The sequence below is a fragment of the Delphinus delphis genome, chromosome 5, assembly GCF_949987515.2.
Source record: "Delphinus delphis chromosome 5, mDelDel1.2, whole genome shotgun sequence".
NCBI classification, from domain to species: Eukaryota; Metazoa; Chordata; class Mammalia; order Artiodactyla; family Delphinidae; genus Delphinus; species Delphinus delphis.
In genome coordinates this window covers 5,170,183-5,195,934 of record NC_082687.1, presented here as the reverse complement: position 1 = coordinate 5,195,934, position 25,752 = coordinate 5,170,183, and the positions used below count along the sequence as shown (strand labels likewise).

Below are 25,752 nucleotides of genomic sequence, written 5' to 3'. Positions count from 1 at the left end.
TCAGAGAAGCGAGACAGGGGTGAATTCTAAGCTAAACTGAAGGAAAAACTGTTGAAACATCTCGTGTTTTTTTAATTTTTCGTGAATTATCCACTGTTTGCCCTTAAACCTTTTTTCTCACTAAAATTTTATGATTAACATAGAGACATTGAAAGCAAATTCTGAAGATGTCATTGGAATTAAATGGAATGAACCAAGACCTTTTTAGGGCATAATAATTTATTTATTATTCATTAGGCATTTATTTATAAGTCCATATTCTTACAATGTATTGGTTTCTTAGAAAAATTTATGTCCACTAAGAATGATTACTGCTTTGATAAAAGATTTAACATAAGTATTTTTTAAGTTGAGAATTGTGTTATGGTAACTCCTGGGTATATGTACAAGAAAATATTTTTTGACAATTCTTTAGTTATAGTGATACTTTATATCAGACTGTTGGTAAAATACTTACAAATTTTGAACTATTTTTGTTTTATTTCCAGCAGGAAAAAAGTCAAGAACGTTCAAGAATCAAAGGTAAGGAGTGACTATTTTACGATCATAGTTTTATACATTTGTGTAAGTATAGGAGAAGGAAAAAAAAAAAGACGATGCTACTTTGAAATTATAGTTAAAAGTGAGAAAACAGTGGGACTTCAAAATCTTCAACATGATTTTAAAACCATTGTGAACCCTTTGGGAATTCCCCAAGGCCATTGAAGATTCTCCATCAAGATTTCCTTTCTTCAGTAGTGCTTTTGGAAACTTTGACACAATTTTCTGTTTATTCCCTGAGTTGTTCTCATTGAATTCCTCCACCAACCATTGTCCATGGACTTGAGGACTCAGGGAAGGGGAAGGGTGAGCTGGGGAGAAGTGAGAGAATGACATGGACTTGTATATACTACCAAGTGTAAAATAGATAGCTAGTGGGAAGCAGCTGCATAGCACAGGGAGATCAGCTCAGTGCTTTGTGACCACCTAGAGGGGTGGGATAGGGAGGGTGGGAGGGAGATTCAAGAGGGAGGAGATATGGGGATATATGTGTATGTATAGCTGATTCACTTTGTTATAAAGCAGAAACTAACACACGATCGTAAAGCAATTATACTCCAACAAAGATGTTTAAAAATAAACTAGAAGGAAGAAAATTAAAAAAAAAAAGAGTTGGTGTTCTGTCACATCTATGATTTAGCATATGAACCTTTTCAAAATATGTTTTTTAGAGACTGAACTAGTTAGTCGCTGCTATCTCACTTTATGTTCTCTGAAAAAGCAAGAAAATATGTATTTATATATTAAAAGTTGGTGATAGCTTTTTGTATGGCATAGTCAATCCTAGTCAGACATAGGAAGGCTCTTTACACCATAAAGACCATCTTCAGTTTTGAAATGCACTCACTGAGGTAATAAATTACCCTGAGTAGATTGTAACCCTTCAACCAGGTTTTTCCATCAGTGTGTGCTCCTGCCAATCATAATGATAGAACTTCACAGATTTTTCCAGGGTTAGGCCTTCTGGTCTCTCCATTCTTATTCTGTGTTTTGGGCATCCTTGCCCACCTATCCCTTCCCCAAGGTGTAGTAGTCCAAGCCCGACAATGGAGCAAAGCACAATTGCCTTGTTTTGTTTTGTTTTAATTTATTTTATTGAAGTATAGTTGATTGACTATGTTGTGTTAATTTCTGCTGTACAGCAAAGTGATTCAATTTTATATACATACATATATATATATATATATATATATATATATACACATTCTTTTTCATTTTCTTTTCCGTATAGTTTATCACAGGATATTGAGTATATTTGCCTGTGCTACACTTTAGGACCTTGTTGTTTATCTATTTTGTATGTAGTCGTTTCTATCTGCTAATCCCAAATTCCTAACTTATCCCTTTGCCCACCCCTCTCCCCCTTGGCAACCACAGGTCTGTTCTCTGTGAGCCTGTTTCTGTTTTGTAGATAAGTTTATTTGTGTTATATTTTAGATTCCACATATAAGTGATATCGTATGGTATTTGTCTTTCTCTATCTGACTTATTTCACTTAGTATGATGATCTCCAGGTCCATCCATGTTGCTGCAAATTGCATTATTCTTTTTATGGCTGAGTAATATTCCATTATATATATATATCTCTCACATGTTCTTTATCCATTCATCTGTCGATGGGTATTTAGGTGGTTTTCATGTCTTGGCCCTTGTAATAGTGCTTCTATTAACATAGGAGTACATGTATTGCTTTGAATTACAGCTTTGTCTGGATGTATGCCCAACCATGGGATTGCCGGATAATACGGCAGCTCTATTTTTAGTTTTTTGAGGAACCTCCATACTATTCTTCATAGTGGCTGCACCAGTTTACATTCCCACCAACAGTATAGCAGGATTCCCTTTTCTACACACCCTCTCCAGCATTTGTTGTTTGTAGTCTTTTTAATGATTTCCATTCTGACCCGTGTTTGGTGGTATCTCATTGTAGTTTTGATTTGCATTTCTCTAATTATTAGCGATGTTGAGCATTTTTCTTGTGCCTGTTGACAATTGTCCTGTTTGATTCCATTCTTTTGGCACAGGAAAATTTTTTTAGAGTTTTTTGGAGTTATACACAAATAAATTTTAAAATATAACTGTGGAGAAAGTTACAAAGATTACATGTATTCCTGAAATGATGAAAGGATTGTTACACTTTTGAGGGTGGCTAGATTGATGATAGCAATTTTGCTTACTTAAGGCCAAATATAATCGTCACATTTTCGCACAACTGACTGACACAATTTTTTCCTTGTTTGGTCATCTGTAAGCGTCTATATTACTGAAGAATATGAAAAGACATACTTTTAAAAATATTGCTTGGTATATTTTATTCAAATGAATTATGTAAAACTGCCCTTTGAGGGATTCCCAAACTATGTTCTTTTTCAGCAAACTAAAGTATGTCTTGTTATTTTATATATGAAATTATTACATTTATTTTTCCTCAGAATACTCATATTAACTCAAAGTTTTGTACTTTTATGTGGCAAAAGGGAATTTCTATTCTAAGAGGTGATGTGTGATGTTCATTTAAATGATATTTGCATTTTAAGCATACTGAGTGCACATCTTCCTTCTTATGGAGGGGCCCAGGGTTTCAGAATAATCTTAAATCATATTTATAATTCTGTTATAGTTGAAATAAGTTTAGTATAGCTTTCTTTTTGATGCTTTATTGCCTTGTAGTACATAAATTATAACATCTGAAATAGTAGAAATTAGTTTTTTTTCCAACTATTGGCTGGGAACATGTTTTCTTTTTATAATGTAATAAAATTTTCAAGATGTTGCTTGCCACTTCTTTCATTGTTACTGGCTGACACATGGTTCAGAACCTTGACATAATGTCTGCTAGACTACTGAATTTTAAGTAGATATATGGTTACATCAGGACTTGTTGCCTAGCTCTGCTTAGAGGAACTCTACATTTTTTCTTGAATACTTATGGGAATGTAAGATGTTACAATATTATCTTACTGGAACTTATGGTCATTTAAATATTTTAAAATCTATATTAAGAAGAAAAAAATTATCATAGAAGCAATAGCTTACCCATTATTAAATAACAAAAATTCTGAATAGTAAATACATTTCTTGGTCACTAATAGTTGAAGTGTGAGCTATGGCCTCATTTGATCTTACCAAACAATTCTCAGCTAGTAATTCTCTGACTTCCTGACTAATTGGTAACCTTATTTGCCAGAACCCGTTTATTACATTGTCAAGAATATATACACAGTCTTTCATCTTCTAATTTCTTGCATTCGGTTCCTGTTTCTGCTTGAAACAACAATCCCAACCTCATGATATCAGTGACCTGAAATTATATTAGTTCACAGAGCACTACAATGAGAACCAATCTCTCATTTTTCTGTGTACATAGAGACATACATTGAAATGTTTGGAAACTTGCAATTCTGCCTCTAATTGATTATTTGACACTCACATGCTCTTATTCTAATATTATTTTGGAATGTCATACAAATCCATATTTTACATATTCTAAAATTATATCTATATGGAATTCAACTGACAAGATGAATTTCAGTTCAATAGTTAGTATGGATTCTCAACTAATTTTCATCATTGTTTTGCCTGTTGTTAAATGAGACAAAGACTAACCTCTATTTAGTACACAATTTTGAGGTTTACAATTAAGATGTCCTTCCTTAAAGTTACATTAAAGATTATAGCAGAGAAATAAATACAGTTACACAGGTTTGAAAGAAAGATCAACTATTCAGGAAACCATCTTTCACACTGTTCTCCAGTGACATTACAGCTAAATTAAACAGAGCACATTATGTGTTTAAAACCCATTGAGAATTTTGTAAATATTATTAAGAAATAATTTCTACTATAAAGATCATAAGAAATCAGTTATCATCTGCCAGTATTTCTCGGGTAAGTATTTTTGTTTGTGACTGGTTTATTTGTGTCTATTTTAGAGCATCTCTCTAGAGTTCTTAGTGATAAAACAGTAACAGTTTTTGAGGAAAATTTAAATAAGCCATGCTTGACAAATAGCTTAAAAATTCTATCAAGTTTTTACTACTACTCCAAAATAGTGTGAAGTTTTACTATAATCAGAAGGCTGAAATCACTGTGGAGAGTTTGCATGTGCTTATGCTGTGGCATGCTTCTCAGTATTGGCTTCACCCTCTTCTGTCAGTAAAAGAATGTCCATTCACCAAAGAGATCCGATTGCTTTTAACGCACAGTTTCCCCCCTCCTCTCTTCTCAAGTGGATATTCTTGGCTCTTCCCATTCAGAAGGGTTAAAAATAAAGTATGTTCCCCTTTCATTACTAGTTATATTTTTGTTAAGACTCTACATTTGTGGGAGACTGGGGACTAAAGTCCGTTCCCTGATAATCGTTTACATGTTATATTATTATCTTCTCTGTTTTGTTAAATATCTAATTGATGTCAGACACTGTGCTTTTTACATATATTATCTCGTTTTAATAGTCAAGCATGCATTATTAAGATTTAGAATGCAAATATGCCCGCATTTTGAGAAATCACATCCAAAGTAAATAATTCAGATCAATATTATCATTCTCGTTCTATTTTAAAAGGGATCACAGTTTATTTACCCAATCACCAACTTATGTTAGGTAAATTTCAGCATACTGTTATTAGCAATGTTTTTTACATTTTCATGGATTTGATACATATGAATTTTATTATTTATGCCTTATTTTTCTTTAACATCATGGTCACAAATATTTTCCTGCTAATTTATATAAAATCTGCTCAGTGCTTTGTAACTTTAAGAAAAAAATAGATAGTGGTAAATGCAACATAGTAATATTCTAACGGACACATGTAAGAATTACGCAAGCTTGTTCACTAGGTACTTATGATCTTTTACAAATGACTTAACCCCTCCGGAAGTAGTTTCTCTTTTATGGTAAATATTAGTGAAACATACCTTGTGATATCAAAAGTCCTTTATGTGTCTGAAACTCTGAGGCTTATACTTCTATAAGGACATTGGACAATGCTATTATTACAAGCACTTATGATGCAAAAGTCTATGACTCAATGGGTTCTAAATGGCAAATATTATGTCATACACATTTGTGTATATGAAAAAAGTAAGCTGCACAATTGCTCTTCCTATGGTACATAACTTCTTACATACATTGAGCAATAACAGAAAACATTATGTCAAGACCATACTTGGTTGAATTAAAAGAGTGTGTTTGGGACAGTAAATGCTGTTAAAGAACTATGAAGCCTGCAGTCCTTATACACACAAATGCACATACAAGCTACCTTCTATTTATTTTTAAACACTCATGGGTTCAGATTCTCCTTTATTTCCTACATCACAAAATTGGTAACTGAGAACACTAAAAGTAATCTGATATATACGGGAATTATATCTCAGTCAGGCTGAAGGGGCATTGCTATGAGATTGGAATGCTAAACTCCTCATTTGGGCTGCCTGAATATTCAGAGCTCCTACATTAGAATAATTTCACAGAGTTCCTGAGGTCAGCTTACTTCTTCAAGCTCAGGTAGCTAGTCAGGAACAGTGAGTGGATAGAAATTGACCTTCAAATTCTTATTCAGAAAGGCCATTGGATATATTACATTAACAAATGAAAATATCATATAAAACTGAAAGACAGTCATTCATGTATATGAGCCCTTTATGAGACTGTTTTGTCTAATTGTTGCATTTCTTTATGTTTAGGAAACAAAATATCACCAGCACAATTAGTAATACCTGAAATGGAGACTCTTACCATTAACTGAAATACAGTCACTATATTTTTTTAAAATAGATCTTTATTAATAATTGCTTCACAATACTGTGTTAATTTCTGTTGCACAACAAAGCAAATCAGTCATATGCATACACACGTCCCCTTATCCCCTCCCTCTTGAGCCTCCCTCCCACCCTCCCTATCCCACCCCTCTAGGTCATCGCAAAGCAACAAGCCCATACCCTGTGCTATGCTGCTGCTTCCCACCAGCCAACTGTTTTAAATTCCGTAGTGTATGTATGTCGATGCTACTCTCATTTCACCCCAGCTTCGCCCTCCCATCCCATGTCCTCAAGTCAATTCTCTATGTCTACCTCTTTATTCCTGCCCTGCAACTAGGTTCATCAGTACAATTTTTTTTTTTTTTTTAGATTCCATATATATATGTTAGCATATGGTATTTGTTTTTCTCTTTCTGACTTACTTCATTCTGTATGACAGACTCTAGGTCCATCCACCTCACTACAAACTCAATTTCGTTTCTTTTTATGTCTGGGTAGTATTCCATTGTATATATGCGTCACATCTTCTTTATCCATTCATCTGTTGATGGACACTTAGGTTGCTTCCTTGTCCTGGCTATTGTAAATAGAGCTGCAATGAACATTGTGGTACATGACTCTTTTTGAATTATGGTTTTCTCAGGGTATATGCCCAGTAATGGGATTGCTGGGTCATATGGTAGTTCTATTTTTAGTTTTTGAAGGAACCTCCACACTGTTTTCCGCACCGGTTTTATCAATTTACATTCCCACCAACAGTGCAAGAGGGTTCCCTTTTCACCACACCCTTTCCAGCCTTTATTGTTTCTAGATTTTTTGATAAGTGGCCATTCTGACCAGCGTGACGTGATACCTCATTGTAGTTTTGATTTGCATTTCTCTAATGATTAGTGATGTGGAGCATATTTTCATGTGCCTCTTGGCCATCTGTATGTTTTCCTTGGTGAAATGTCTATTTAGGTCTTCCGCCCATTTTTTAACTGGAAAGGAAACCATAAACAAGACAAAAAAGACAACCCTCAAAATGGGAGAAAACATTTTCAAATGAAACAACAGACAAAGGATTAATCTCCCAAATATACAAATAGCTCATGGAGCTCAATATCAGAGTCACTATTTTTTTTTTTTTTTTTTTTTTGCGGTACGTGGGCCTCTTGCTGTTGTGGCCTCTCCCGTTGAGGAGCACAGGCTCCGGACGCGCAGGCTCAGTGGCCATGGCTCACGGGCCCAGCTGCTCCGCGGCACGTGGGATCTTTCCGGACTGGGGCACGAACCCGCGTCCCCTGCATCGGCAGGTGGACTCTCAACCACTGCGCCACCAGGGAAGAGGGAAGCCCCTAGAGTCACTATATTTTTAATGGATTACAATGTCATACATTATGAATGTTAGGTTCTTTGGTATTCAGTTTAGAAAGATATTGCTGAGAGAAATAATCATTTGTAGGATTTATGAAAACTGTGGGGTTCTTTCTATCATAGTCAATAGTTATAATCCTTAGAAAGTCCAAGCACTGAAAGACAAGAAAACTCACCTCTAGAATATGTCAACTGAATGATCCATAGGTTTGTTTATTTTTTTGTTTTTGGCAAAGAGCAATGCTGGATAAACACCAGACAAGTGTACTTATGGCAGACTTGTGATAATAATCTTAAAAAATAAATGTTGTAAAAGAGTGCGAAGGAACGATCTTTGTTTTGTATACATTTTATGCCATAGCAATTGCATTATAGCAGAACAATTCTTTTTGCACTCTGTTTACTTAAAATGGACTTTTGAAATTAAATGGGGGCAAAATGTATTCTCGTAAGTAATTATTGATTACCTTACAGCAAAGTATCAATGTCCCATATGCACAACTTAATAGTGTATGATTGACTAGTAACTCTTTAACTGCTTATATGAGAACCTCAAATATTTCAATCCATTTCATTTTATACTTAACAATATAAATTGATTGTTCAGTGATAAATCAATTAAAACTGTAATTTTCAATTATTATAAACACATTGGCAGTCTTCTCTGATTTCATTAGCTGAAAATTGTTCTATTTCTGATCTTTCACTATTAAACAAAGTGATCATATCTCTTTATGTGAGTGATGTGAGTTTTTGCTTTAAAGTGAATGAGGTATGGAAACAAAAATGATAACACATAGATGCAAATTCTGGAAGCCATTGTATACATAAGATAATAATTGTTACTTTGACAAACTTTCAAACATATAACAAGTTCTAATGTATAACTCCACAAAATAAAAATTAATTAATGGAAATATATTCACTGCAAATAATCTAAATAATGCCCCCAAATGATTGCCTACATAACTTTTTAGTAGTAAAGATTTCAATGTCAGTGATAACTTTTTTCTGTGAATTAAGGTAATATTCATCCTCCATTCTTAAAAAGATTCATTTAAACAGCTTGGTCCAATTTTAGATCATCTTGATGCATGTCTTCCTGCCCCAGCAGCAGGAAGACAGACATCCACCTCTACCTAATGATGCTATTCTCATCAACCAGAAGAGGTTTCAAAAGCATCTGATTGGGGCTTCCCTGGTGGCGCAGTGGTTGAGAGTCTGCCTGCCAATGCAAGGGACACGGGTTCGTGCCCCGGTCTGGGAAGATCCCACGTGCCGCGGAGCGGCTGGGCCCGTGAGCCATGGCCACTGAGCCTGCGCGTCCGGAGCCTGTGCTCCGCAGCGGGAGAGGCCACAACAGTGAGAGGCCACAACAGTGAGAGGCCCGCGTACCGCTAAAAAAAAAAAAAAAAAAATTATTTATTTGTGTTTGTTGTGCCGGGTCTTAGTTGCGGCACGCGGGGTCCTTGTGGCGGCATGCAGGATCTTTGCGGCGGCATTAGGGATGAGAAAGCTAATTTAACCCACTGACTTATAAGTTAGCTACTGTTTCATTTAGAAAGTGCTGCTATGTCAGAAATTTTGTGGCAACGTTAGCGTGTCCAAATAATTCAGAAAAGAAGATATCAGTTCAACTGTATTCTATAATAAAACCTAGTTCAACCAACATTTATTAATTTCAATATTAGAAGCAAAGTTAGATGCCAGAGAAATTAAGGACAAAGTTGTGAGTCAGGTGATACTGGCTGTGAGTTTGGGAGATGGGACCTAGGACTGATAAATACAGTTGCCAAAAAAGCGTGGTAGATTCTTTAAGAGAGAAAGGCCAGAATGCTGTGCAAGCATGGGGGTAAGGCGAGGGGTAGGAAGGGGGTCTGGGAATGGACTTTTGGAAAGGTTCACCTTTTCTTTTTATAGGGAGACAAGGTCTTGTCTAGAAGAACAGGGAGGAATCAGAGAGGTGAAGAATAAGGGAGATTATTCCAGTTCATGTGGCATTAGTGAAATACACATTTACATATTAATGTGAGGTTGATGAGAAGCAAAGGAGAAATCAGTACAGAGTGGAATGGATTCATAGAGGAATTTAAAACTAGGAAAGTATCAGTAGCAAATTGGATAGCAGGAATAATGCTAGTGTGATGAGATTGTTCAGGCTAGACAGAAGGCTGATATTGATTAATAGGTATAGCATTGAGAAATATTGGGAACAAGCTCAGCAGTTTTCCAGTTTGATAAGCTGCAAGTTCTTCTGAAATTATTATTCCATTTTTTTCCTTTCAACAAACAGAACAAAAACCTGAGAACTGCACGATGATCATAAAATCAATTTTGCTTGGTGGTTTAACACTCAGCCTTCAGAACCAGAGTAACTTTCAGTCCTGAGTCTACCGCTAAATATCTGTGTGACAATGGAAAATGACCTGAACTTGGTGGACTAATGTCCCCACGTGTAAAAAGTGGGTAATGATGGTTCCTTCTTGACAGGTTTGTTTTTGATGATTAAACAAGTTATTAAATACAGAGAACTTATCAAAAACAGTCTGAGATTTTACCCTCTTCACAAACCAACATGGGAGCCTCCCAGTTTTCTGGATTATGGCAGAAGACAGGAGGCTCCTGTGTCAGAGGCAGAGTTTTTTCCTCACAGCCATAGCAGTTGCCAGTGTACAGTACCTGTGCTGATCCCCCAGGGAGATGGGAAGAGGCCCTCAGGATGCATGCATGTGCAGCGGTTTTTATTATAGGAGAGGACCACTCCCTCTGACTGCCCTGCTTAGGAAAACCATATTTTATAATGGACAGGAAGCACACCTGACATTTGACTGTTACACTTGACAGGGAAACATACTTACCCGTGGCTCCAGAGGGAGGTGCTCTTTCTATTTTCTAAAGGTGTTCACTATAGAAAATTCCTGAGAAGAAAAGTCTGGAATAAAATATAGTCAGTATCTCTTCTCTCAAGACACACAGAAATGCAAGAGACCGTAGGGAATTGTCTCTCAGAGCATTTAGAGTAGTAGCAGCACAAAATACCTACTCAATAAACCTTCATAAATGCCATCACCACCACGAACATCATCATTCAGACAGTAGTTTTTTTTGTTTTTCTTTTTCTTGATTATCCTCTTGAGTGCAAGTCAATGTAGATAGATGCATGGAGAAATACATATATCATATTGTTTCTGTCCACAATGTTAATGTGTGGTTATTTTAAAAGTCAAACAAATTCAGAAACTTAAAAAGAATAATTACAGTAATTCACAGTTTCTGTGTATTTAATAAGTGCCAGGCCCTATGTCTCTATGTAATGTGCTTCAGTTGCTTTATCTTGATTTATATGTGTGTGTATATATATATATATATGTATATATAAAGTATATATGTATATATGAATATATATACATATATATGAATATATATGTATATATACACATATATTTGAATATATAGTTATACATATATAACTATATATATATATATAGATCAGTGTTGGAATGTTACTGTGCAGGTAACTATATATTGTTATGAATATATATCGTTATATATATAAATATGAATAGTTAACATTACTTCTTTACTGCCAAGTCTTCTGCTAAGTGCTTTCCATGTATTATCTTATATAACCCTCAGAAGAATATTATATATTAACAAGAGAGTAAATTTTATTGGCAATGTATCTATCTATAAATGACCATTAACATTTTGGTATATGTGGATTCAGAAATTTCTTACATATGCATCTATTTCTGCAAAATAACTTTCAGTATTCTCCTTTTGGAAGTGTTCGTGTATATCCTTTTTTCTCAAAAGTTGCAAAGGATTTGCAGTAGATACTGTAAATTGGTTCACTCAACAACCATTTCAAACACCAGTTAGCTTGCTTCTTATAGATTTTTTTACAGCGTCTAGTAAATGAAAACATACATTTCCTGGATTCCCTTGCAGTTAGCCTTCTGGATGTGTTTTAGGTTTCTCCAGTCAGATTCATGCAAGCATGACCTTTTATGAAATTCTTGTTGGAGAAATAAGCACAGTTTGGGGGAAAGACATTTTCCTTTCACACGTAATGGCAAAGACATTGTAGTTCTGAACCCAGCAACTAGGGTGATAGCTTCCTTATGTGGTTAGTCCTGACTATAGTAAAGGCAGTAACCCTTTGATATTCCAGTTCTGTGGTGAGTTCTAGAAGTTATTTCTAACAGCTTAGTATACATCCCTTCTCTTCAGTCCTGTGAACAATTTTCTATATTCTTTCACAAATATCTCTAACCTAAATTAAATTAGTGCAGATTCTATTGTCTGTAACAAAGAGCCTTGATCAATGCCAAGTCTGTCGACTTAAAAAAAAAAATACACAACTTAAATTTGAGAGTATGTTTTTTTCGTCAGACATTCTGCGGACTAAAGCCTGGGACACAACATCTCAGTAGCTCCGAGGGACTGCTCGGAAGAGGTCAGGGAGGAGCCAGGATATACAGGAGCTTTAGCAACAAAGACAAGGTGGTAGGAACATCAAAAGACTTCTATTAATTAAAGAAAACCAGACATCTCAAGTTACGGAATTTAGTGCTTTTCTAGGTATGGGAAAATGGGAGAATCTGGGCTCACAGGAAATCATTCCTTTGAGATGCACCTCAGCTCTCTGGGTCAGTATCCTGTGTTTTCTCATCCTGAGTCTCCTCAGGAAACACCATGGTGGGGGTGGTGGCCTCAGTGGCTGACTGATGGATGGTGGGCACCCTGTTTCTATCCTGAGTTCCCTCAGGGCTCACTGTCAGGGCAGCTGTAATGAGATGGCTTAATAGCTGCAACAACCTTTGTTTACTGATATGGCAGGCAACAATTTTTCATTGACAAGTCTCCTCTAGGACTACAACTAGGGTATCTGGTATGGAAAAAGTAAATAGCCAAGGGTTTATCAGAGATCTATTTACCAGATCTTCAAGAAAGACTCCAGGAGCAAACCTATCTGCAAAGCTGATGCAGGCAATGACGGCCAGGAGGCACAAGTTGTTAAAATCAAATTGCAGAGCAAACACATACCTTGTTCAGGCAAATGTAAAACCAGCTGGTCCTATCTAGCTGGCAAGCATAACAGTAGGACATTCTTAAGCCAGATATAATGATGGCTCATACAGTCACTTATTCAAACATTTGTGTTGAGTATCAACTCTGTACCAATCACAGACCTGGCCATGGAGATACTGTAGTGGACAAAACAGGACAAATATCTTGTCTTCCTGGATTTTAGACTGCAGCTCCTAGTAAATCTGCCTCTGCCACAGGAAGGATAATTGCTATTTTCTAAAAAACAAACAAACAAACAAATAAACAAAAAAACCTTCTAAAATCCCATGAAAAGCACAGGCATACAATGAAAGGATAAACTCCATCCCTGAGAGTTTACACTACCGATACCTCGAAATATCCCCCCCACCAAACCTTCAAACCTTACAGTAGGAATAGTTTCTGATTCTGCAAAATATATGTCTCTTAATCTTGCCTTCAAATCTCTTTCTAGTGGTTCTGAATCATGGGAATGAAATGGTAATTTTCAGGATGTAACTCCCATGAATCCATAAAACGAAAGGACTCTACATCATTTCTTCGTCCTGTTTGGTCTTCATCAATTTATTTTCTCAGGGTAATGAAGCAGCAGTGCTTTGATAAGATGACTTAGAACACACAGGCTTATAGTTCACCTCTAGAAGTATCACCACGTTTCTTGGTTTTCTGTGTGGTAATCCTTCTGCTCTATTATGCAAATATCTCTCCTATCAAAGGCATTGATTGAATATTATTATCCCATTATAATTTTTAATAAAAAAGTGTTTAAAGTTTCTCCTTAAAAAATCTTAGTATAAAGGACATTATATAAATTATATATATATAGTGTTATACAAAATGTTAATATATACATTTATTAATATATAATACATAATAATATATTATAAATTATATGATCTATATGGTAGATCATATAATAAAATTTATGTAAATAATAAAATTAATACAGTCACAACTTTAGGTTATTATAGATGTGATTTATTTTCTGCATTTGTTTTGTGTTTGTTGTAAAGACTTAAAAGGAGAACTAATATATATCAGTCTCTTACCATGTACCACATATCTATTCATATATTTATTTCTTTAGCTTATTATAACTATCAAAAAACCCTGAGAAGTAGACAGAACTTTCATATGTAAGGAAGATGAATCTTGAATATTAAATAGCTCATGCAAAATTATACAGCTAATAAATGCTTGAAACTTAATTTAAAATAAACTTACTGCTTTTACTTGAATTGCCATTCTAAAAAGTATCCTCAAACATCCTACTGCATATGTAATACAGTGAAATCTATTTTGTGTAAGTCTAAGTGTGAGAATGTGTTCATTGTTTGAAGCTGCCTAGTAACCAATAAAAACTACATTGCGTCCCTTGTAAGATAGAAAAGTCCTATCCCTTCAAAACTTGAATAGTTTAATTATTGAAATGTCAGAATCCGTGTGAAAAATTAATGCTTCCTAACCAATACAAATGTGAACAGGTTAAATGGGAGAAAAACTTTAAATTTTGCCTTAAAATAAAAAAAAATCATCTGTGATTTAAACAAATGAAAGATTAATTTGATTTACTTAAATTTCAATTATAAAATAAACAAATAAAATTAAAACATTAAATTACCTCTTATGAGGAGTCTGATAAGGCAATAATCATTTGGTTCAATCAGCAAAGAGCACATGATATATGTGCTGAAAAAACATAAATTTATTTGAAATCCTTTTTTGTTTATTTGTTCTTTGTTGTTGTTGTTGTTTTAATTGAGTGTGAAGTGACTTAATCCTCTTATGCCCGGTTAGGCAGAATCAAATCATAGTGCAGTGAGATCAAGGGTCAAATGCATGGGTGGGATCCTGGCTTGGGCATTCACTGGCCATGAGACTGCAGACAAGCCCCTCATTAGCCTGAGCCTTGACTTTCTCTGCCCTAAATGACAGACAACTAATAGCATCCACCTGCTTGTTCTGTTGTGAGCGTTAACTGTGGTTGCAAATAGAAGTGTTTGGAATAGTTTCAGCACATAGTTAATACTCAAAATGGTTGGCTTAAATACTATTATTATAATTTACTGAGTGATTTGACATATGAACTAAGCTTTGGAGAATGGTCTAATGACTATATCATGAGTTATCTTGGGTGGGAGCAGAAAATATCTGTTGTAAGGAAAAGGAAATCTTTCAACATCAGTATCTTTCACAGCACTGAGCTTAATCATCATTTTTTGAAATACTGGATTAATTTTCACTGAACAGATTTGTTTTAAATCTGTATTTTCAATAACTTAAGTCGTTAGTATTATTCACAGTGTGAGTTTATCCATAGGACTTGTGTCCCATGATCCTGGTTAATCAAGACATCAAAGTGCAGTGTTATTTATTCAAATTGAAAAAAAAAGTTTAAATTGTATAATTTTTTCATTTCTCTTTACATTTCTCATTTATAATTTAGGATTTTTAAAAAGTTTTTCTTTTTAGGACCAAATAAGATGGTGAATCTAATAATATATATGAGAAGTACTTAACACATTACCTGGAAACTCATAGGTATTCAATTAATGTTTATTAAAACTAAATCAAGTTACAGTTTATGAATATATGTAGGCATGTACACATATATATGTCCCTATTATAAATAGTATTAAATATCATATATAATTCATAATAATTTCCATAAGCTCACATATAAATGAAATATATTTGAAATAACTTTATAAATATACATATATACTTAGATACATAAAGATACAAAATTAAATCACTTTCCACCTTTTGAAAAGATACTATGCGTTATTACACACACACAGACACATAGACACAGACACACACACACACACACAGCCAGATTCTTTATGGTTAAAATCAGGACTTACCCAGATTTGTATCTCTTATAACCCTGGCAGGTGGAAAGCTATATCTTCATAAAAGCTATTCCGAAAATATTTGTGAATACATTACGAATGAACTAGAAGACACATTCAGTTACAAATGTCAGTATACTTTCACAGAAAATCACTTAATGCAATCCACAATGAATTATTTAGACTCTTTCTAAGTAGAAATGTGATATTATTTTTTTCCTCAAAGTTAAGTACTATTACCAGTGTTCTATATTTAAACAACAGCAAATATATTCCCTTTTCAGTCATCTGTTAACATGTATAATCTAGAAAAACAATGTAGTGTAGTCTGTTATTAACTTTTTACATTTACTGACATACATAAAATTTTCATTTAATTTCAAGAGTTGAAGTTTGCAAATGGCGAATCATGTATTTTCATTAGGAGTTAAAAAACGAATTGATATTTGGATCATATGTTATGCTTTGCTAAATTTTTAATGAGTAAGATACATAAATTTGTGATCTGTTCAAATTGTTTTTATTCTATAAGACACTTTAGGGGTTATACATGGATCACCAAAATTCCATTTTCCTCAAATGGGGAAAAATATGTGCCATATCATAAAAAGTACCAAATTTCAGATGCAGAGAAAAAAAGCATTCTTCATGGCTGACTGGCAAAATCAAATGTACAAGCCAAAATAATTTGAGTAATGTCATCTAAGAGCCACAGAGCCAACAACAGAAAGTTTAGTCTCTGATTAGGTTTAGATGTCAGTGGATCAATTATTGCACCCACACAATAAATACTATGTGGGCCATTTAGACTTTTAACAGATTGTTTACTTTTTTCCATGCTTTATTATTAAACATATTATTCATCATGGAATGGATGGGGACAGTAAGTGAAGAAGACAGATCTGTACAGATTGAAGTATAAGGAAGGGGGCTGTGCAGCTCCCTCAGTATGTGTTAGCTGTGGGTCCCAGGAACTGTGTCTGAGCTTACTGAGAAGGTTTTGTCGAGTTTTCTGGAAGTTGAGAAGGAACACTGAGCGGTCAGATGGCACTGATCTTTTTTATTTTTAAATTAAAGAAACGTAAAACACAGAAATATTATACAGGTCTACAAAAAAGAAATTAAAGTAAGTAGGCTTCAGGGTCAAGAATCATGAAGGGAGAAATAATCTAAGCTGCACTGTGGTTTCCACAATGCACTAAGTATATGCACTAAGCAAGAACATCTCATAAATATAAAAGAGTTAGCTCCACCCAATATACTGCTAAATAAAAATCTTGCACATATAAAACAATTATCAAATTACTATCACCAATCAACTACAATGTTAAATGCCAATAGGATGTTGAGAAAGTAAATGGAAAGCAATATTGTAACAATGTAAAATCTATGAAGTTTGGCTCAACTTTTATTCACTTGCAAGGTCTTATTTAATGTATGTTTTTGTTTTGTATAACATTTTTTATTGAAGTATAATTGATTTACAATGTTTCAGGTGTACAGCAAAGTGATTCAGATATATATATAGATATATATATATACATATATATATATTCTTTTTCAGATTCTTTTCCATCACAGGTTATTATAAAATATTGAATATCGTTCCCTGTGCTATACAGTAGGTCCTTATTGTTTATCTATTTTATGTGTAGTAGTATATATCTGTTAATCCCAAATTCCTAATTTATCCCTCTCCTCCCTTTCTCATTTTATAACCATAAGTTTTTTTCTATGTCTGTGAGTCTATATTCATTTTGTAAATAAGTTCATTTGTATCATTTTTTTAGATTCCACATATAAGTGATTTTATGATACTTTTCTTTCTCTGTCTGACCTCACTTAGTATGATAATCTCTAGGTCTGTTCATGTTGCTGAAAATGGCATTATTTCATTCTTTTTCATTCTTTTTATGTCTGAGTAACATTCCATATGTACAACATCTTCTTTATCCACTCATCTGTCAATGGACATTTAGGTTGTTTCCCTGTCTTGGCTATTGTAAATAGTGCTTCTATGAACATTGGGGTGCATGTATCTTTTCAGATTAGAGTTTTGGTCTTTTCTGGATATAAACACCTGTTTTAAACAGGCCCAATTCTAACATTTTTGGGTCCTGGACCAAGAGTACAAATAGAACACTTCACCCACTCCCCATACACCTTGGTCTTCCCTCTTCTCTCACACCTACCAGCATGACCATTCCTCCCCTTTACCTCTTCTGAAAATTAAAAACAAAAAAGAAAACAAAACAGTCTGCCCTGTGCAGGTGCAGGAAGTAGGCTCAAGGTCAGGGTTAGGGAATTCTAGGGTCCATTCCCCCTGAAGAAGGCCCAGAGGGTAGCAAGGCACAGACTTTGACTTAGTCCCTTGCTTGAACTTCTTGCCTTGCCAAGAGGGGAACAGTCAAAGGAGGGCTCCAGGTCATCCTCCAAAACCAGGGGCTCAAGGCGGGAACCCAGCTGCCTAACCCATTCAGTACTGTTTAGAAGCTGTAATGAGCTGGAAAATACCACTTAAGGAAGGTCCAATGAGTAGGGAGATCTGCATCAGGGGAAGCTAAAAAAAGGGGACTATATTTGGAAGAGCAATGGTTTACATGAGATACAACCCTGTTTTGAAAAACTTGAGTTTCATGAACTTGTTATCAAATCTTTGTATATTAGGAAAAAGTACTATCCACCATTGTCTCCTCCTCTAACATATTTTACCGTTCTTCTTGACCACATCCTCTCTGTTGATCCAATGATGCTGACTTAGTTAAGTGGCCTGCTGGAAGTATGAAAGTAAACTAATACCCAAAAAGTGCAGAAAACCATGTGCCTTCCAGCAGACAGCTGCTGTAGGTATTCTAAGATTAGCCTGCTTCAAACTGCTCTTCAAAAATGGCCATGGAAATCATACATTGTTTCTCAGTGCCTCCCCTGCCCGTCCAACACAACTTCCCCTTTACATGGTCATGTCTTTGGTAACAGATATCTTTTATAATGGTTTTAGTGTGATGTAATAGAATTTGGAAATATCAGAAGACACTTTATTAGAGAAAAGTGCTTTCACTTTTGTTTTAGGGCTCTGAGCCTTTAGTGAATTGATCTGAAAAAAACAAGAACGAGGTCAGAGAGAGATGAGAGAAGTTGCAAAGAGTTTGGCTATTGTCTGGTCATTCTTGAAAGAACATGCTGGCAGATAATCTAGAGGATGGTAGCATACAGCCCATCTGGCATGTGGTCTGTGCGCCACAGGCCCTAAGATAAAAATCACAGCAGGAGGAACGTGCAGGTGGTAACCACACAGGCACTTCCAAAGACTGACTCAAAGTGAAATTTACTAGAGAATAAGAACAGAGAGGACTTCCAACCCCTCCATCCAGATTTTTTTAAACTGACTTTTAAACCACTGAGCTAAATTACTAAGTCTGTGTTCAATTGGCAATGTGAGCATCGTCCCTGGAATTTATTGAGACAGTTATAAGACTTCATGAAGTCACAAACTCAGTGTCTGCCAGAGCCACTAATGTTCTGACAGCTACTGTGGATTTTGTCCCCGAAAGATGCTGAAATGGATCAGAAAAAATAGCTTTAGCTCTAAGACTACTCCCTCCAAATCTGAAAATCCATTCCTATTCTCTTTTCCTTCCCAAATTAAGCACAGCCATGTTGTGAACTATATTTCATCCAAAGTTCCATATTGAGATTATATAACTTTTGAAAGATATTCCAAAAGTGCCAAGAAGATAGAAATACCTCAAATACACTTATGAATCTCATTCTTATTTGAAGCCTGGGGAAGCCATTAAAGAAATTTAATCAGGAGAATAAGTCCCCATGTCAGTAAAAATCCAAAGACACTAGAAGCCAAAGGGATTAAAACTCAAAAAAATCAATTATCCAGCTCCTTTGAATCTAAAGAAAATAGAATTACCCCCATTGCTTTTCCTGACCAGCATGAGCCTGGCTGGGACACGGCCTCTTGCAGCAGCAGCAGCCTAAGGGTCCGTGTGCCACGGCTTTGAGGTGGCTCTCCCCCAAGCTCAGAATCCATTAGATCAAGTCTGCTGTGCCACTCTTTTAGAGAGTCCGAAGATGATCGAAGTTTGTATTCTCATCCAAGAAATTTCGTAAAGAAGCTCATTTCTAGAACCCAAAGTTATTCCACTCAGAATGATGTTTTCAGAACCCAGGATTTAGGTTTGGCAAAGACCAAAACAGAAACTCAGTGCTATCCAAGGAAAGCAGGTCATACAGTAAAAATGGGCTTTGTTTCAGCCACTCCAGGACACCAGTTCATCTCCACCAGTCCATGATCTTTGAAGGTAATTTCAACCAGAAGAAGACTCTTATCAAGAGGTTAATTACAGTGCAGAGTTTACTGTAACTGGAAGAAAGTAATCTCTTATGAACACTCTGCTTTCTCAGATAATGGCTGTTGAGACAAGACCAGCTTCTTTTGGAGTCTGGAAATCCACAATAAAATGGCTTTGGCAAGTGTTAAATTATGTAGTTTTCTTTCTCATCCAGCATATTAAAATCTTCTAATTTCCTGTCTTAACTGAATTTCTCCTAAAAGCAGAGTCTTTAGAAAGACTTATGTGCTGACATTTTATGGTGAGCATATCCCTAGGGATTGAGACGGACAGAATAATGTAGGAAAAAAGAGAATATTGGAGACCGGATGCAGTGCTCTTAAAAACTGCCCTTCATAACAAACAGGTTACTTAGTCGCACTGGACGTTTTTAGTGAAACCGTATGAAGCTTCTCCATCCACAAACAGTCCATCCGTGGGAAAGAAGGCAGAAGAACTTACCTGAGTTCATTGATCACCTCCATACCCACATGTCAGAGCTTTCCAGACAAGCACTAAGGGTCATGCAGGCACGTGTGCTGAGCTGCCCCTGGGTCTCCATGTGCAGTGCGTGAAGCAAGTCTGTGAACGTGGGAGATGAGAGAGTCACCAAGTCTATACTGAGGGCAGTGGCAACTGGCTCCTTGACTCAGGATAACAGCTAAATTGTTGTTTGAGGCATTTGTTCAGGAAGTAAGTCAAGTAGGCAGATCTGGAGCAATGAATAAAACTGAATCCAGGACTTTTCCCTTTTCTGTGAGCCCTGTGTTTGTGGCCCACCAGTGCCACAGTGAAGGTGGCTCTTTTCAGTAGCCAAGCCTCCATTCTTTCTCTCATTTACAGTGTCTGGCCATGAGAGGCTCATTGTTCTGCTTGCTCCTCTGGAACTGACCTATGCATCCTGCATCCTGGGGAAGGTTTTACTCCCTCTTTTTTTTCTAACATCCCCCTCAAAATATTCCTGACTTTAACCTCCCATCAGTGCTTCAAAAAGTTTGCACTAAGGACAGTGAGAATACAGCCAAGAATTTTTCAAGTCACTGTTGCTCCTCATATTTTGAATGTTTTAGACATTTTTATTATTAAAGTATTGTTGATTGACAATATTATATTAATTCCAGGTGTACACCGTAGTGACTCAAAATTTTTATGCATTATACTCCATTTATAGTTATTATAAAATATTGGTTGGCTCTATCCCCTGTGCTGCACATTGCACCCTTGCAGCTTATGAATTTTATACACAGTAGTTTGTACCTTTTAATCCCCTACTCCTACTTTGCCCCTCCCACTTCCTTCTATCCATTGGTAACCTCTAGTTTTTTCTCTGTATCTGTGAGTCTGTTTCTCTTTTGTTATATTCATTTGTTTGTTGTATTTTTTAGATTCCACTTATAAGTGAAAACATACAGTATTTGTCTTTCTCTGACTTATTTCACTTAGCATAATACCCTCCAGGTCCATCCATGTTGCTGCAAATGACGAAATTCCATTCTTTTTAATGGCTGACTAATAGTCTATTGTGTATATCTACCACATCTTCTTTACAAATCTTGAGTGGTATTTCTAGTAGACATTTTTCATGCAATAATGGAAGACAACTCCTGTTGTTTTATTTTCATACTCTTTCTCTTCTCTCTTTAGAAAAGCTATTGTGCCCTGTTTATAAGGTTGGTCTCTTCCCTTTTCCACAGTGTAAAGAGATAATAATTTCCTGGATCCAGATGCCTTGCTCCTTTTACCATCCCTGTGTTTCCATCCAGAGTATTAAGATTTTAGCTTGCTTGTTCTGAGTCTGCCAGATGCATCCACTGTTCAAACAAATCTTATATACCTTCATTTCCTTGTCTTGGACAATCCCACCCAGGAGATATTGCCATTAAACCACACCATGGACTGAATTTATCTTCATCCCATCTGCCTTCCTGTCATGTGCCTATTTTTTGCTATGCTTTCTTTTATGGTCTCAATTCCACGAATTTGTCAAACATGTTCTCTCAAAGCCCAGCAAATTCCTGGGTAGTTAATTAAATGTAACTTCATTATCTAACATTGTTTATTACTTTTCAAATCTCAGCCTTGTGGGCTAACTCCATGACTTCAAGCTTAGTTCTTCCAGTTTCCTCTTTAGCCCTGAATGTAAGATGACATTTGAAGCATGAAACCTCAGGCTGACAATAATAATTTAAAAACTGAACCTCTTTAGTGTTATGTAGTATGCTTGGAATCCAGCTGCCTTGTACTATAAAAGTCATTCCCTGCAGACAGGCTGAAAAGCATGGCACAAATGGAAATAACTGCTCTGCTCTGTAAAGGCTAAATGGTAGGTGTATAGAAAGATTCCCTTTTCCATACAATTGAGCTCTTGCTTCAGTTAAATCCGATTACTTGTGCCTCTATAGCCCACGGCAACTACCGAGGCACTGCTGCCTTCACACGTGTATGGAGGGCAGTGCAATCAAGCTGCCACAGACACTCAGAGCCAGGACTCTCTGGGATCACCCCTTTCCCAAGGCCTGTGAGGCTTGGAGTGTGCTGCGGAATTTTCTGCCCACATACAGTTTCTGAGATCCATGTGACTTCTATTTTGCTTGAATCCGGGATGCCCAGTGTCTTTATAAAGGTCAGTGCACCTTTGCTTAAGGCCTGATGTTTGCAGGTATGTCTTTTTTTTTAAATTTTTATTGAAGTATAATTGATTTACAATGTTGTGTTTGCTCCAGGTGTACAGCAAAGTGATTCAGTTATATACGTGCATGTATGTGTATAGAGAGGCAGATAGAGATAGATATTGCTTTTCAGATTCTTTTCCATTATTACAAGGCATTGAGTAGAATTCCCTGTGCTTTAGAGTAGGTCCTTGTTGGTTATCTATTTTATATACAGTCGTGTATATATGTCAATCCCAAACTGCTAATTGATCCCTCCCACACCCTGCAGGTAAGTCTTTACATCTCTTTTAAAAGTTGCCCGTGGACGTCCTTCATAAGCTGCGGTGACCAGTCCCAACAGAAAAATCACAAATGTTTGATTTAAGGCTGTTGACAACTTAAAATTCATTTACATAACCTAATCTAAGCCTCTACAAAAACAAGCATAAGAAACATAAGACTCTTGTTTACTAATGCCTGAAATAAAGCCATGTGCCATGAGCCCAACCTGCAAAGCCTAAATTGTGGAGAGTAGGGAATAAACTTCCAAAAAAAAAAAAACAGGAACTAAACAGAACAAGTCCAGTTTTCTCCCAAATTCACCTCTTCCGTAAGTCTGACCTTCTCCCAAAGGACCGATGTAAGAAAACAGAAAGAAACCAGGAGCTGCATGTGTTATATTAATATAGTTCCTCCCTGGGATTCTTCCTTCTCATCTCTATGCCCTGATCCTCAGCACTGTCCTTCCCCAGATCCCAGGGGAACAGACTAAATGTTGAAGTGGTTGCAGGGAATGTTTAGACTATGATACACTCTTTTGGTTTGTTTGTTTGTTTTTTTTTGTGGTACGCGGGCCTCTCACTGTTGTGGCCTCTCCCGTTGCGGAGCACAGGCTCCGGACGCGCAGGCTCAGCGGCCATGGCTCACGGGCCCAGCCGCTCCGCGGCATGTGGGATCTTCCCGGATCAGGGCACGAACCCTCATCCCCTGCATCGGCAGGCGGACTCTCGACCACTGCGCCACCAGGGAAGCTCTATAATACACTCTTGTGAAACTATTCTAAGAGGTTACATTTTAGTGAATACAATTCATAATACTATAAGATTCAAGAATTCTAATGAAATATAATATCATACAGAGAAAGGGGGTGAAAAACATGATTCTCCAACCATTCCGGAAAAATAAATCTATTATAAATCCCCAATTTAATATGATTAACTACTCAGATATTTGATATTAACTTAAAATGCATTTGATATATTTAAATTTTTCCTATATGATTACCTAAAAGATAAAATGAAGCTTTCTATGATATTTTTTTTCTACCAAAATTCATCAGCAGGGTAGAGATTAAAATTTATATGCTTAGAACTGTTTTCTTTTAATTTTATTTTAATTGATATTTGGCCACAGATTTCACTGATTGAAGAAATAATTGGAATGTTTTGAGTTATCGTTGAAATAAAATTTGGGTTACATCATTTAATTTTTAACTGTGATTTTCTGTTTTACTAATAATCCATGGTCACTTGAAGAATTGTAATTCTATTCAGGTATCTCAGATTGCATCAAGGCAAGAGAATCTTGTGCTGATATTCTGAAGTGTTGGGATAATGCTTATTACAATTCAGTACTTTTACCCCTGGAATATCATCAAGATTTCTGTGGGTATCATGTCCTTGAGGATAATATATTTTTCCCTTATTCTAACTTGAAAGGTGATATTGGAGTTTATGTCTCATTTCAGTCTGCTGCCTTCCCGAGATACCTCCACAGAGGGTTCCTGTAAGTTGTATATCAACATTTGTTGTGTCCTAGCCAATGCAATCCTGGTATCACACAGGGCTTTAGAATCTACATGTTTATTAAACATCTGAGTGTCTGCAAAGTATTACCCTAGACACACCAAAGATGCAAACTCATAAACTATTTTTGCCTGTCTTCCAGATGCTTGTGCTCCACTAGATAAGTCAAAAACACACAGGGGGAGAAATATCGAAACAGAATAAACAGACTCTAGAGGAAAATAACAAATAACAGATTTTAGAAAGGCTTTTCGAAGAGTGAGATTTGATACAGTTCTTAAAAAATGCACAGGGCTTGAAAAGTATTCATAAAAGGGACCCATGTCCCAAGCAAACAACACAACTTAAAGTAAATCTAAGTTAAGAGAGTAAAATGACAAGCACAGCTTCACTGAGAGGGCTGGACAGAGGGAAGCCTGGAAACACAGGAGGAATTATATCTCCAAATTTTGGGGAAACTATGATTTTAAATATTCTGTCCTGCTGTTAGCCCATATGTCAACCATATGTTCTGGTTTTACTTTGGAAATCTGGTCTCTGGACTAGGAGCCAGTTGGTGGGGACATTATTCCAGAAGAATTCAAGTCATATCTTTGGCATGTAACCCGGGTATGTCAGCCTGGGGATGGAAATCTTAAATCGTAAGGTTTGATGATAAAAAAGAACAATGGCCCAGCACAAGAGGAGCACTGAATATCTGGCTTGAGAGTTCCCCTAACTCTGAGCCCAATCTCCAGGCAGCATTGCCCCTGCTTCTCACTGTCACGCGTATTTTCTATAACATGATAGCCAAGAAAGAAGGCAGTGAAACAGATGTGTTCTTTCTTTCTGGGGGGATCCATAAACTGTTCTGGTGTTCCTGTCTTTTACTGTACTATATAGAATTCCTCAAAATCTCATTAGCTTAAACACTGAGTTACCATATGGCCCAGCAATGCAACTTCTAGGTATATACCCAAGAGAAATAAATCCCCATCAACTGATGAATAGATGAACAAATCTGGTATAAGGCAGTGGAATAGTATTCAGTAATCAAAAAGGAATGAAGTACCAATACATACTATAACACGGATAGATGAATCTTAACAACATTATACTAATGAAAGAAGCAAGACACAAAGAGCTTATATGGTTGCATTTATATGAAATGTCCAGCTTCGCAAATCTATAAATACAGAAAGTGTGTTAGTGGTTGATGAGGGCAGGAGGGGTAAGGGGAAAGATGAAGACTGACTGTTAACTGGATGTGTGGCTTCTTTTGGGGGTGATGGAAATGTTCCTAAATTAGATTGCAGTGATTGTTGTACAACCCTGTGAATACACTAAAAGTCATTAAATTGTACACTTTAAATGGGTGAATGTA

The 25,752-nt window shown here is 36.1% G+C and overlaps 1 protein-coding gene across 3 annotated transcripts in view; it reads left to right on the top strand.

The window, feature by feature from the left end:
• FSTL5 (follistatin like 5) overlaps window positions 1-25,752 on the top strand; it is a 620,880-nt gene that overhangs the window by 58,211 nt on the left and 536,917 nt on the right. For 2 of the 3 annotated variants that reach the window (XM_060011592.1, XM_060011591.1), the window contains exon 2: window positions 492-522. In XM_060011592.1, coding sequence (XP_059867575.1) covers window positions 492-522 — 31 coding nt within the window. Of the gene's footprint in view, window positions 1-488; window positions 523-25,752 lie in introns of all 3 variants that reach the window. The other variant, XM_060011589.1, reaches the window with a different exon arrangement.